At 42.6% G+C, this 13,295-nt stretch overlaps 1 protein-coding gene across 2 annotated transcripts in view; it reads right to left on the reverse strand.

Annotated features, from left to right (window-relative positions):
* Nucleotides 1-12,883, reverse strand: part of ttc14 (tetratricopeptide repeat domain 14) — a 21,301-nt gene extending 8,418 nt beyond the window's left edge. The window contains exons 1-4 of one of the 2 annotated variants that reach the window (XM_079891152.1): nucleotides 12,290-12,883; nucleotides 935-973; nucleotides 614-732; nucleotides 129-328 (exon numbers count right to left, since the gene is read on the reverse strand). In XM_079891152.1, the coding sequence (XP_079747278.1) occupies nucleotides 129-328; nucleotides 614-732; nucleotides 935-973; nucleotides 12,290-12,423 (492 nt within the window). In that variant the 5' untranslated portion in view covers nucleotides 12,424-12,883. The remainder of the gene's footprint in view (nucleotides 1-128; nucleotides 329-613; nucleotides 733-934; nucleotides 974-12,289) is intronic. The other variant, XM_079891153.1, reaches the window with a different exon arrangement.
* Between the last annotated feature and the right edge of the window lie 412 nt (nucleotides 12,884-13,295).

Raw genomic sequence — 13,295 nt, forward strand, 5'->3', positions numbered from 1 at the left:
AGATATAAAAAAAACATCATGAATTATTTATTAAAAATACATTTATATTTGGAATTCTGTTGCTGATGCCGGCCATTAGTGGTGTAGAATTACACACTTCAGAGAAGAAACAGATAAATCAACCCAACCTTTATCTCAAGATCCTCGATATCCCTCTCCAGTCCACCAGCAGTGCAGAGAAGCGTTACAAATAAACCGAAGTCTCGTACTGAATTGATCCTTCCGATAAGCATGTCTCCGCGCTCCACGTCCCGGTAGAAGAGCTCACGTCGCTCTTCAAACGACACCTCCATGAACTGCTCCAGCGGGGGCATGATGGCGTACGCCTCTGAGACGGCAACATACGCAATCATTAGAGAAAGAGTTCGTGTGAAACACAAAAGTAGAATTTTAGAAGTATATCCTGGTTGCTCATTTCCATACAATTAAAGTGAATTGGGACTGGGGCTACAATGGAACATAACACATAAATCACTGTACTTTTGGTGCCCATTCACTTTATATGGAAAAGAGCGAACAGGTGATGGGTTTGGAACAAAATGAGTGTGAATAAATCTTCCTTAAACAGAAATAAGATTTTGAATTTCATTTGAAGGTAAAGATGACAGTCCACCTCCAGATTCCTCCTGCCATTCATCTACTGGTGTGGAGGATTTCCACGATGGTGCAAACAGAAGATCAGCTTTCCTTGCTATGTACTGTTCCAGAACAGGGCTTGTATCTTCTTTATCCCTGTTTTAAACCAAGAACAACATCCACCAATCAGAGACGTCTTTTATGTGACTGTGTGCGTGTGTGTATTTTATATAGTGTATTTTAATTATAGTATTTGAGACAGACCCCTGGGTATAAATAATAACAGTGAGTTAAAATAATATTTCCCATCAAATTATGTAAAAACAAATTCACTTGACAAAAAAAAAAAAAAACTTACTTAAATTGCATGACTTCAGATGTGTATGGAAGGCCATTTCTGCCACATAAGAAAACAAAATCATGCTTTGATAAATCATAATACCAAGTTATACTTAAGCAAAAAGTTGAAATTCTGACACGCTAAGTCGTATTTATGAGATGAACAGTGGAAATTATTACAAACCAAGTGATAATTCTGACATAAAATAGTTGAAATTATGACATATTAAAGGGTTAGTTCACCTAAAAATGAAAATTCTTACATCATTTACTCACCCACGTTGTTCCAAACCTGTAAAACTTTCATGCGTTTTCGGAACACAAATAAATATATATTTTTTAATCTATTAATGAAATCTGAGAGATTCAGCAAGAACCAATGAGGTTCATTCTCGTGTTACGCAGCATGTTTGAGCTTCAGCAAGAACCAATGTGGTTCATTCTCGTGTTACGCAGCACGTTTGAGCTTCAGCAAGAACCAATGAGATTCATTCTAGTGTTACGCATCACGTTTGAGCTTCAGCAAGAACCAATGAGGTTCATTCTCGTGTTACGCAGCACGTTTGAGCTTCTGCAAGAACCAATGAGGTTCATTCTCGTGTTACGCAGCACGTTTGAGCTTCAGCAAGAACCAATGAGGTTCATTCTCGTGTTATGCAGCACGTTTGAGGTTCAGCAAGAACCAATGAGATTCATTCTCATGTTACGCATCACGTTTGAGCTTCAGCAAGAACCAATGAGGTTCATTCTCGTGTTACGCAGCACGTTTGAGCTTCAGCAAGAACCAATGAGATTCATTCTCATGTTACGCATCACGTTTGAGCTTCAGCAAGAACCAATGAGGTTCATTCTCGTGTTACGCAGCACGTTTGAGCTTCTGCAAGAACCAATGAGGTTCATTCTCGTGTTACGCATCACGTTTGAGCTTCAGCAAGAACCAATGAGGTTCATTCTCGTGTTATGCATCACGTTTGAGCTTCAGCAAGAACCAATGAGATTCATTCTCATGTTACGCATCACGTTTGAGCTTCAGCAAGAACCAATGAGGTTCATTCTCGTGTTACGCAGCACGTTTGAGCTTCTGCAAGAACCAATGAGGTTCATTCTCGTGTTACGCATCACGTTTGAGCTTCAGCAAGAACCAATGAGGTTCATTCTCGTGTTATGCATCACGTTTGAGCTTCAGCAAGAACCAATGAGGTTCATTCGTGTTACGCAGCACGTTTGAGCTTCATCAAGAACCAATGAGGTTCATTCTCGTGTTACGCAGCACGTTTGAGGTTCAGCAAGAACCAATGAGATTCATTCTAGTGTTATGCATCACGTTTGAGCTTCATCAAGAACCAATGAGGTTCATTCTCGTGTTATGCATCACGTTTGAGCTTCATCAAGAACCAATGAGGTTCATTCTCGTGTTATGCAGCACGTTTGAGCTTCAGCAAGAACCAATGAGATTCATTCTAGTGTTACGCAGCACGTTTGAGCTTCATCAAGAACCAATGAGGTTCATTCTCATGTTACGCAGCATGTTTGAGCTTCAGCAAGAACCAATGAGATTCATTCTAGTGTTATGCATCACGTTTGAGCTTCATCAAGAACCAATGAGGTTCATTCGTGTTACGCAGCACGTTTGAGCTTCAGCAAGAACCAATGAGGTTCATTCTCGTGTTACGCAGCACGTTTGAGCTTCATCAAGAACCAATGAGGTTCATTCTAGTGTTACGCAGCACGTTTGAGCTTCAGCAAGAACCAATGAGGTTCATTCGTGTTACGCAGCACGTTTGAGCTTCAGCAAGAACCAATGAGGTTCATTCTCGTGTTACGCAGCACGTTTGAGCTTCATCAAGAACCAATGAGGTTCATTCTCGTGTTACGCAGCACGTTTGAGCTTCAGCAAGAACCAATGAGGTTCATTCGTGTTACGCAGCACGTTTGAGCTTCAGCAAGAACCAATGAGGTTCATTCTCGTGTTACGCAGCACGTTTGAACTTCAGCAAGAACCAATGAGATTCATTCTCGTGTTACGCAGCACGTTTGAGCTTCAGCAAGAACCAATGAGGTTCATTCGTGTTACGCAGCACGTTTGAGCTTCAGCAAGAACCAATGAGGTTCATTCTCGTGTTACGCAGCACGTTTGAGCTTCATCAAGAACCAATGAGGTTCATTCTCGTGTTACGCAGCACGTTTGAGCTTCAGCAAGAACCAATGAGGTTCATTCGTGTTACGCAGCACGTTTGAGCTTCAGCAAGAACCAATGAGGTTCATTCTCGTGTTACGCAGCACGTTTGAACTTCAGCAAGAACCAATGAGATTCATTCTCGTGTTACGCAGCACGTTTGAGCTTCAGCAAGAACCAATGAGGTTCATTCTCGTGTTACGCAGCACGTTTGAGCTTCAGCAAGAACCAATGAGGTTCATTCTCGTGTTACGCAGCACGTTTGAGCTTCAGCAAGAACCAATGAGATTCATTCTCATGTTACGCATCACGTTTGAGCTTCAGCAAGAACCAATGAGGTTCATTCTCGTGTTACGCAGCACGTTTGAGCTTCTGCAAGAACCAATGAGGTTCATTCTCGTGTTACGCATCACGTTTGAGCTTCAGCAAGAACCAATGAGGTTCATTCTCGTGTTATGCATCACGTTTGAGCTTCAGCAAGAACCAATGAGGTTCATTCGTGTTACGCAGCACGTTTGAGCTTCATCAAGAACCAATGAGGTTCATTCTCGTGTTACGCAGCACGTTTGAGGTTCAGCAAGAACCAATGAGATTCATTCTAGTGTTATGCATCACGTTTGAGCTTCATCAAGAACCAATGAGGTTCATTCTCGTGTTATGCATCACGTTTGAGCTTCATCAAGAACCAATGAGGTTCATTCTCGTGTTATGCAGCACGTTTGAGCTTCAGCAAGAACCAATGAGATTCATTCTAGTGTTACGCAGCACGTTTGAGCTTCATCAAGAACCAATGAGGTTCATTCTCATGTTACGCAGCATGTTTGAGCTTCAGCAAGAACCAATGAGATTCATTCTAGTGTTATGCATCACGTTTGAGCTTCATCAAGAACCAATGAGGTTCATTCGTGTTACGCAGCACGTTTGAGCTTCAGCAAGAACCAATGAGGTTCATTCGTGTTACGCAGCACGTTTGAGCTTCAGCAAGAACCAATGAGGTTCATTCTCGTGTTACGCAGCACGTTTGAGCTTCATCAAGAACCAATGAGGTTCATTCTCGTGTTACGCAGCACGTTTGAGCTTCAGCAAGAACCAATGAGGTTCATTCGTGTTACGCAGCACGTTTGAGCTTCAGCAAGAACCAATGAGGTTCATTCTCGTGTTACGCAGCACGTTTGAACTTCAGCAAGAACCAATGAGATTCATTCTCGTGTTACGCAGCACGTTTGAGCTTCAGCAAGAACCAATGAGGTTCATTCGTGTTACGCAGCACGTTTGAGCTTCAGCAAGAACCAATGAGGTTCATTCTCGTGTTACGCAGCACGTTTGAGCTTCATCAAGAACCAATGAGGTTCATTCTCGTGTTACGCAGCACGTTTGAGCTTCAGCAAGAACCAATGAGGTTCATTCGTGTTACGCAGCACGTTTGAGCTTCAGCAAGAACCAATGAGGTTCATTCTCGTGTTACGCAGCACGTTTGAACTTCAGCAAGAACCAATGAGATTCATTCTCGTGTTACGCAGCACGTTTGAGCTTCAGCAAGAACCAATGAGGTTCATTCTCGTGTTACGCATCACGTTTGAGCTTCATCAAGAACCAATGAGGTTCATTCTCGTGTTACGCAGCACGTTTGAGCTTCAGCAAGAACCAATGAGGTTCATTCTCGTGTTACGCAGCACGTTTGAGCTTCAGCAAGAACCAATGAGATTCATTCTCGTGTTACGCATCACGTTTGAGCTTCAGCAAGAACCAATGAGGTTCATTCTCGTGTTACGCATCACGTTTGAGCTTCAGCAAGAACCAATGAGGTTCATTCTCGTGTTACGCAGCATGTTTGAGCTTCTGCAAGAACCAATGAGATTCATTCTAGTGTTACGCATCACGTTTGAGCTTCAGCAAGAACCAATGAGGTTCATTCTCGTGTTACACAGCACGTTTGAGCTTCTGCAAGAACCAATGAGGTTCATCCTTGTGTTACGCAGCACGATTGAGCTTCAGCATGAACCAATGAGGTTCATCCTTGTGTTACGAAGCACGTTTGAGCTTCAGCAAGAACCAATGAGGTTCATTCTCGTGTTACGCAGCACGTTTGAGCTTCAGCAAGAACCAATGAGGTTCATTCTCGTGTTACGCAGCACGTTTGAGCTTCAGCAAGAACCAATGAGGTTCATTCTCGTGTTACGCAGCACGTTTGAGCTTCAGCAAGAACCAATGAGGTTCATTCTCGTGTTACGCAGCATGTTTGAGCTTCTGCAAGAACCAATGAGATTCATTCTAGTGTTACGCAGCACGTTTGAGCTTCAGCAAGAACCAATGAGGTTCATCCTTGTGTTACGCAGCACGATTGAGCTTCAGCAAGAACCAATGAGGTTCATTCTCGTGTTACGCAGCACGTTTGAGCTTCAGCAAGAACCAATGAGGTTCATTCTCGTGTTACGCAGCACGTTTGAGCTTCAGCAAGAACCAATGAGGTTCATTCTCGTGTTACGCAGCACGTTTGAGCTTCAGCAAGAACCAATGAGGTTCATTCTCGTGTTACGCAGCACGTTTGAGCTTCAGCAAGAACCAATGAGGTTCATTCTCGTGTTACGCAGCACGTTTGAGCTTCAGCAAGAACCAATGAGATTCATTCTAGTGTTATGCATCACATTTGAGCTTCAGCAAGAACCAATGAGGTTCATTCTCGTGTTACGCAGCACGTTTGAGTTTTTGCAAGAACCAATGAGATTCATTCTAGTGTTACGCAGCACGTTTGAGCTTCAGCAAGAACCAATGAGGTTCATTCTCATGTTACGCAGCACGTTTGAGTTTTTGCAAGAACCAATGAGGTTCATTCTCGTGTTTCGCAAAACGTTTGAGCTTCAGCAAGAACCAATGAGGTTCATTCTCGTGTTACGCAGCACGTTTGAGCTTCAGCAAGAACCAATGAGGTTCATTCTCGTGTTACGCAGCACGTTTGAGCTTCTGCAAGAACCAATGAGGTTCATTCTCGTGTTACGCAGCACGTTTGAGCTTCAGCAAGAACCAATGAGGTTCATCCTTGTGTTACGCAGCACGATTGAGCTTCAGCAAGAACCAATGAGGTTCATTCTCGTGTTACGCAGCACGTTTGAGCTTCAGCAAGAACCAATGAGGTTTATTCTCGTGTTACGCAGCACGTTTGAGCTTCAGCAAGAACCAATGAGGTTCATTCTCGTGTTACGCAGCACGTTTGAGCTTCAGCAAGAACCAATGAGGTTCATCCTTGTGTTACGCAGCACGATTGAGCTTCAGCAAGAACCAATGAGGTTCATTCTCGTGTTACGCAGCACGTTTGAGCTTCAGCAAGAACCAATGAGGTTTATTCTCGTGTTACGCAGCACGTTTGAGCTTCAGCAAGAACCAATGAGGTTCATTCGTGTTACGCAGCACGTTTGAGTTTTTGCAAGAACCAATGAGGTTCATTCTCGTGTTTCGCAGCACGTTTGAGCTTCAGCAAGAACCAATGAGGTTCATTCGTGTTACGCAGCACGTTTGAGCTTCAGCAAGAACCAATGAGGTTCATTCTCGTGTTACGCAGCACGTTTGAGCTTCATCAAGAACCAATGAGGTTCATTCTCGTGTTACGCAGCACGTTTGAGCTTCAGCAAGAACCAATGAGGTTCATTCGTGTTACGCAGCACGTTTGAGCTTCAGCAAGAACCAATGAGGTTCATTCTCGTGTTACGCAGCACGTTTGAACTTCAGCAAGAACCAATGAGATTCATTCTCGTGTTACGCAGCACGTTTGAGCTTCAGCAAGAACCAATGAGGTTCATTCGTGTTACGCAGCACGTTTGAGCTTCAGCAAGAACCAATGAGGTTCATTCTCGTGTTACGCAGCACGTTTGAGCTTCAGCAAGAACCAATGAGGTTCATTCGTGTTACGCAGCACGTTTGAGCTTCAGCAAGAACCAATGAGGTTCATTCTCGTGTTACGCAGCACGTTTGAACTTCAGCAAGAACCAATGAGATTCATTCTCGTGTTACGCAGCACGTTTGAGCTTCAGCAAGAACCAATGAGGTTCATTCTCGTGTTACGCATCACGTTTGAGCTTCATCAAGAACCAATGAGGTTCATTCTCGTGTTACGCAGCACGTTTGAGCTTCAGCAAGAACCAATGAGGTTCATTCTCGTGTTACGCAGCACGTTTGAGCTTCAGCAAGAACCAATGAGATTCATTCTCGTGTTACGCATCACGTTTGAGCTTCAGCAAGAACCAATGAGGTTCATTCTCGTGTTACGCATCACGTTTGAGCTTCAGCAAGAACCAATGAGGTTCATTCTCGTGTTACGCAGCATGTTTGAGCTTCTGCAAGAACCAATGAGATTCATTCTAGTGTTACGCATCACGTTTGAGCTTCAGCAAGAACCAATGAGGTTCATTCTCGTGTTACACAGCACGTTTGAGCTTCTGCAAGAACCAATGAGGTTCATCCTTGTGTTACGCAGCACGATTGAGCTTCAGCATGAACCAATGAGGTTCATCCTTGTGTTACGAAGCACGTTTGAGCTTCAGCAAGAACCAATGAGGTTCATTCTCGTGTTACGCATCACGTTTGAGCTTCATCAAGAACCAATGAGGTTCATTCTCGTGTTACGCAGCACGTTTGAGCTTCAGCAAGAACCAATGAGGTTCATTCTCGTGTTACGCAGCACGTTTGAGCTTCAGCAAGAACCAATGAGGTTCATTCTCGTGTTACGCAGCATGTTTGAGCTTCTGCAAGAACCAATGAGATTCATTCTAGTGTTACGCAGCACGTTTGAGCTTCAGCAAGAACCAATGAGGTTCATCCTTGTGTTACGCAGCACGATTGAGCTTCAGCAAGAACCAATGAGGTTCATTCTCGTGTTACGCAGCACGTTTGAGCTTCAGCAAGAACCAATGAGGTTCATTCTCGTGTTACGCAGCACGTTTGAGCTTCAGCAAGAACCAATGAGGTTCATTCTCGTGTTACGCAGCACGTTTGAGCTTCAGCAAGAACCAATGAGGTTCATTCTCGTGTTACGCAGCACGTTTGAGCTTCAGCAAGAACCAATGAGGTTCATTCTCGTGTTACGCAGCACGTTTGAGCTTCAGCAAGAACCAATGAGATTCATTCTAGTGTTATGCATCACATTTGAGCTTCAGCAAGAACCAATGAGGTTCATTCTCGTGTTACGCAGCACGTTTGAGTTTTTGCAAGAACCAATGAGATTCATTCTAGTGTTACGCAGCACGTTTGAGCTTCAGCAAGAACCAATGAGGTTCATTCTCATGTTACGCAGCACGTTTGAGTTTTTGCAAGAACCAATGAGGTTCATTCTCGTGTTTCGCAAAACGTTTGAGCTTCAGCAAGAACCAATGAGGTTCATTCTCGTGTTACGCAGCACGTTTGAGCTTCAGCAAGAACCAATGAGGTTCATTCTCGTGTTACGCAGCACGTTTGAGCTTCTGCAAGAACCAATGAGGTTCATTCTCGTGTTACGCAGCACGTTTGAGCTTCAGCAAGAACCAATGAGGTTCATCCTTGTGTTACGCAGCACGATTGAGCTTCAGCAAGAACCAATGAGGTTCATTCTCGTGTTACGCAGCACGTTTGAGCTTCAGCAAGAACCAATGAGGTTTATTCTCGTGTTACGCAGCACGTTTGAGCTTCAGCAAGAACCAATGAGGTTCATTCTCGTGTTACGCAGCACGTTTGAGCTTCAGCAAGAACCAATGAGGTTCATCCTTGTGTTACGCAGCACGATTGAGCTTCAGCAAGAACCAATGAGGTTCATTCTCGTGTTACGCAGCACGTTTGAGCTTCAGCAAGAACCAATGAGGTTTATTCTCGTGTTACGCAGCACGTTTGAGCTTCAGCAAGAACCAATGAGGTTCATTCGTGTTACGCAGCACGTTTGAGTTTTTGCAAGAACCAATGAGGTTCATTCTCGTGTTTCGCAGCACGTTTGAGCTTCAGCAAGAACCAATGAGGTTCATTCTCGTTTTACGCAGCACGTTTGAGCTTCAGCAAGAACCAATGAGGTTCATTCTCGTGTTACGCAGCACGTTTGAGCTTCAGCAAGAACCAATGAGGTTCATTCTCGTGTTTCGCAGCACGTTTGAGCTTCAGCAAGAACCAATGAGGTTCATTCTCGTTTTACGCAGCACGTTTGAGCTTCAGCAAGAACCAATGAGGTTCATTCTCGTGTTACGCAGCACGTTTGAGCTTCTGCAAGAACCAATGAGGTTCATTCTCGTGTTACGCAGCACGTTTGAGCTTCAGCAAGAACCAATGAGGTTCATTCTCGTGTTACGCAGCACGTTTGAGCTTCAGCAAGAACCAATGAGGTTCATTCTCGTGTTACGCAGCACGTTTGAGCTTCAGCAAGAACCAATGAGGTTCATTCTCGTTTTACGCAGCACGTTTGAGCTTCTGCAAGAACCAATGAGATTCATTCTAGTGTTACGCATCACGTTTGAGCTTCAGCAAGAACCAATGAGGTTCATTCTCGTGTTACACAGCACGTTTGAGCTTCAGCAAGAACCAATGAGGTTCATTCTCGTGTTACGCAGCACGTTTGAGCTTCTGCAAGAACCAATGAGATTCATTCTAGTGTTATGCATCACGTTTGAGTTTTTGCAAGAACCAATGAGATTCATTCTAGTGTTACGCAGCACGTTTGAGCTTCAGCAAGAACCAATGAGGTTCATTCTCATGTTACGCAGCACATTTGAGTTTTTGCAAGAACCAATGAGGTTCATTCTCGTGTTACGCAGCACGTTTGAGCTTCAGCAAGAACCAATGAGGTTCATTCTAGTGTTACGCAGCACGTTTGAGCTTCAGCAAGAACCAATGAGGTTCATTCTCATGTTACGCAGCACATTTGAGTTTTTGCAAGAACCAATGAGGTTCATTCTCGTGTTACGCAGCACGTTTGAGCTTCAGCAAGAACCAATGAGGTTCATTCTAGTGTTACGCAGCACGTTTGAGCTTCAGCAAGAACCAATGAGGTTCATTCTCGTGTTACGCAGCACGTTTGAGCTTCAGCAAGAACCAATGAGGTTCATTCTAGTGTTACGCAGCACGTTTGAGCTTCAGCAAGAACCAATGAGGTTCATTCTAGTGTTACGCAGCACGTTTGAGCTTCAGCAAGAACCAATGAGGTTCATTCTCATGTTACGCAGCACATTTGAGTTTTTGCAAGAACCAATGAGGTTCATTCTCGTGTTACGCAGCACGTTTGAGCTTCAGCAAGAACCAATGAGGTTCATTCTAGTGTTACGCAGCACGTTTGAGCTTCAGCAAGAACCAATGAGGTTCATTCTCATGTTACGCAGCACATTTGAGTTTTTGCAAGAACCAATGAGGTTCATTCTCGTGTTACGCAGCACGTTTGAGCTTCAGCAAGAACCAATGAGGTTCATTCTAGTGTTACGCAGCACGTTTGAGCTTCAGCAAGAACCAATGAGGTTCATTCTCATGTTACGCAGCACGTTTGAGCTTCTGCAAGAACCAATGAGGTTCATTCTCGTGTTTCGCAGCACGTTTGAGCTTCAGCAAGAACCAATGAGGTTCATTCTCGTGTTTCGCAGCACGTTTGAGCTTCAGCAAGAACCAATGAGGTTCATTCTCGTGTTACGCAGCACGTTTGAGCTTCATCAAGAACCAATGAGGTTCATTCGTGTTACGCAGCACGTTTGAGCTTCAGCAAGAACCAATGAGGTTAATTCTCGTTTTACGCAGCACGTTTGAGCTTCAGCGAGAACCAATGAGGTTCATTCTCATGTTACGCAGCACGTTTGAGCTTCAGCAAGAACCAATGAGGTTCATTCTCGTGTTTCGCAGCACGTTTGAGCTTCAGCAAGAACCAATGAGGTTCATTCTCGTGTTACGCAGCACGTTTGAGCTTCATCAAGAACCAATGAGGTTCATTCGTGTTACGCAGCATGTTTGAGCTTCAGCAAGAACCAATGAGGTTAATTCTCGTTTTACGCAGCACGTTTGAGCTTCAGCGAGAACCAATGAGGTTCATTCTCATGTTACGCAGCACGTTTGAGCTTCAGCAAGAACCAATGAGGTTCATTCTCGTGTTTCGCAGCACGTTTGAGCTTCAGCAAGAACCAATGAGGTTCATTCTCGTGTTACGCAGCACGTTTGAGCTTCATCAAGAACCAATGAGGTTCATTCGTGTTACGCAGCATGTTTGAGCTTCAGCAAGAACCAATGAGGTTAATTCTCGTTTTACGCAGCACGTTTGAGCTTCAGCAAGAACCAATGAGGTTCATTCGTGTTACGCAGCACGTTTGAGCTTCAGCAAGAACCAATGAGGTTCATTCTAGTGTTACGCAGCACGTTTGAGCTTCAGCAAGAACCAATGAGGTTCATCCTTGTGTTACGCAGCACGTTTGAGCTTCAGCAAGAACCAATGACGTCAAGCACGTAGGGTTGAGCTTCTATGTTTACTGATTAATGTGAATAAAAGCCTAAATTGAATATGTTTGTCATGTAAATCAATCCCGTTTAAAAAAAAAATTGGACTAAACCACTCAACAATCTCTTTATGAACTTTTTGAAGCATCAAAGTGGTTGTCGTGTAGCTGTAAATGGAGGGACAGAAACCTCTCAGATATCATTTAAAAATTAAAAAGAACTTACGGGTGTGGAACAACATGAGGGTGAGTAAATGATGCAATAATTTTCATTTTTAGGTGAACTAACCGTTTAAGTAATAATTAAAAGATTAAAAAGTCGAAATGATGAAATACAAGGTCGAAACTATAACTTTCTATATCATAAGTATGACTTTTTATGTCAATGTTTTCTTAAGTGGCAGAAAAGATTTATATTGTAGTAATAGGCCTACAAGTCATATCGTATGGACTACTTTTATGCTGCTTTTAAATATAATAAAGCTCTAGTGTCCATTCACTTTCATTGTACGGAAAAGAACAACACGAACGTTCTGTTAAATGTCTCAATTCGCTTTCCACAGGAGAAAAAATAAATACGTGTCATACATGTTTGAAACGACATGCAGTCGAGTAGCTAATTGATTAAACAGCATTATCATTATTAATTATTCAATTATTTTGGACAGAATAGCTATTCCTTTAAGTAGCCTAACGAGCTATTTATAGGGTCTTGGGGTCACAACCCAAACATGATATTAGGGATCAAATGAACCATGCACAACGATCATAAAACGACTCTTACCTTTGGTTAAGAGTTTTGGCGAGATCAGCAGCCACATTTTTAAAGTCTGGGTTTTCATTCTGTTCACATTTTAACAGTGACAACAGGTTTTCACCATGATACGATACAGATTGTCTGAGTAAATCTCTCTCCATTATCAGTGTCTCCAACACCACATTTTTACACTAAATGTGTGCAGAAATATCACCCCAATATTAACACAGATAATAAATAGAGGGGAGACTTCAACTTAACTGATTAAGAAAGTAACTATTATCATCTGTTAACCTTTCAGATACTTGCTGAAAACCCGACAAAGATTGTAGAAAATAAAAGTGTCTGAAATTGAGCAGAAATAGCTGCAACTGTAAACGTGACTATGCCAAACGCGAGACGTGGAAACCGGAAGCGAACCGGAAAAAGACTTTACTTCAAACATTTTTGGACATCCTTAAAGATATATATATTTTAAAATCTTCGCAATTGCATTAAAATACAGCTATTTAGAATGCAGTTTGCTTCGCTTAGACGGAGCATTAGCCAAACAAGAAGCACACGAGAGGAGGTACAAAACGGGAAACGTTTTGTTGTTGGCTTGTTTTCAAAATTAAAGTCGGTGATAAAACACATCATGGCATGGCATCATGTTTCGCGGTTTTCAAAATAAAAGTAACATAGGATTTTTTTAAATTAAAGTTATTCCACTACTGACACACAAAATACAAACTACATTTTTTTATTCAAACTGCAATCACATTTAATCCCAAATGCTCTGAATTCTAAAGACTACTGTAGAGTATTACATAAATAAATAAATACATTTTGAGAGGAATGGAAATGAGACTTACGAAAACATCTTACCAAAAAAAAATTCAGTAGACAAAATCTACATAAAACAATTTATAAGTTGTGAGTTGTGAAAATTATGTGATCTAGGACATATACAGTGCATGCCATTGTAAGACTGTACGTCCATTCCTCACACAGCTTTTAAATTCAATATGGCATTTAACCAGAGGATTTATGA

The sequence above is a fragment of the Squalius cephalus genome (assembly GCF_949319135.1).
Source record: "Squalius cephalus genome assembly, chromosome: 13".
NCBI classification, from domain to species: Eukaryota; Metazoa; Chordata; class Actinopteri; order Cypriniformes; family Leuciscidae; genus Squalius; species Squalius cephalus.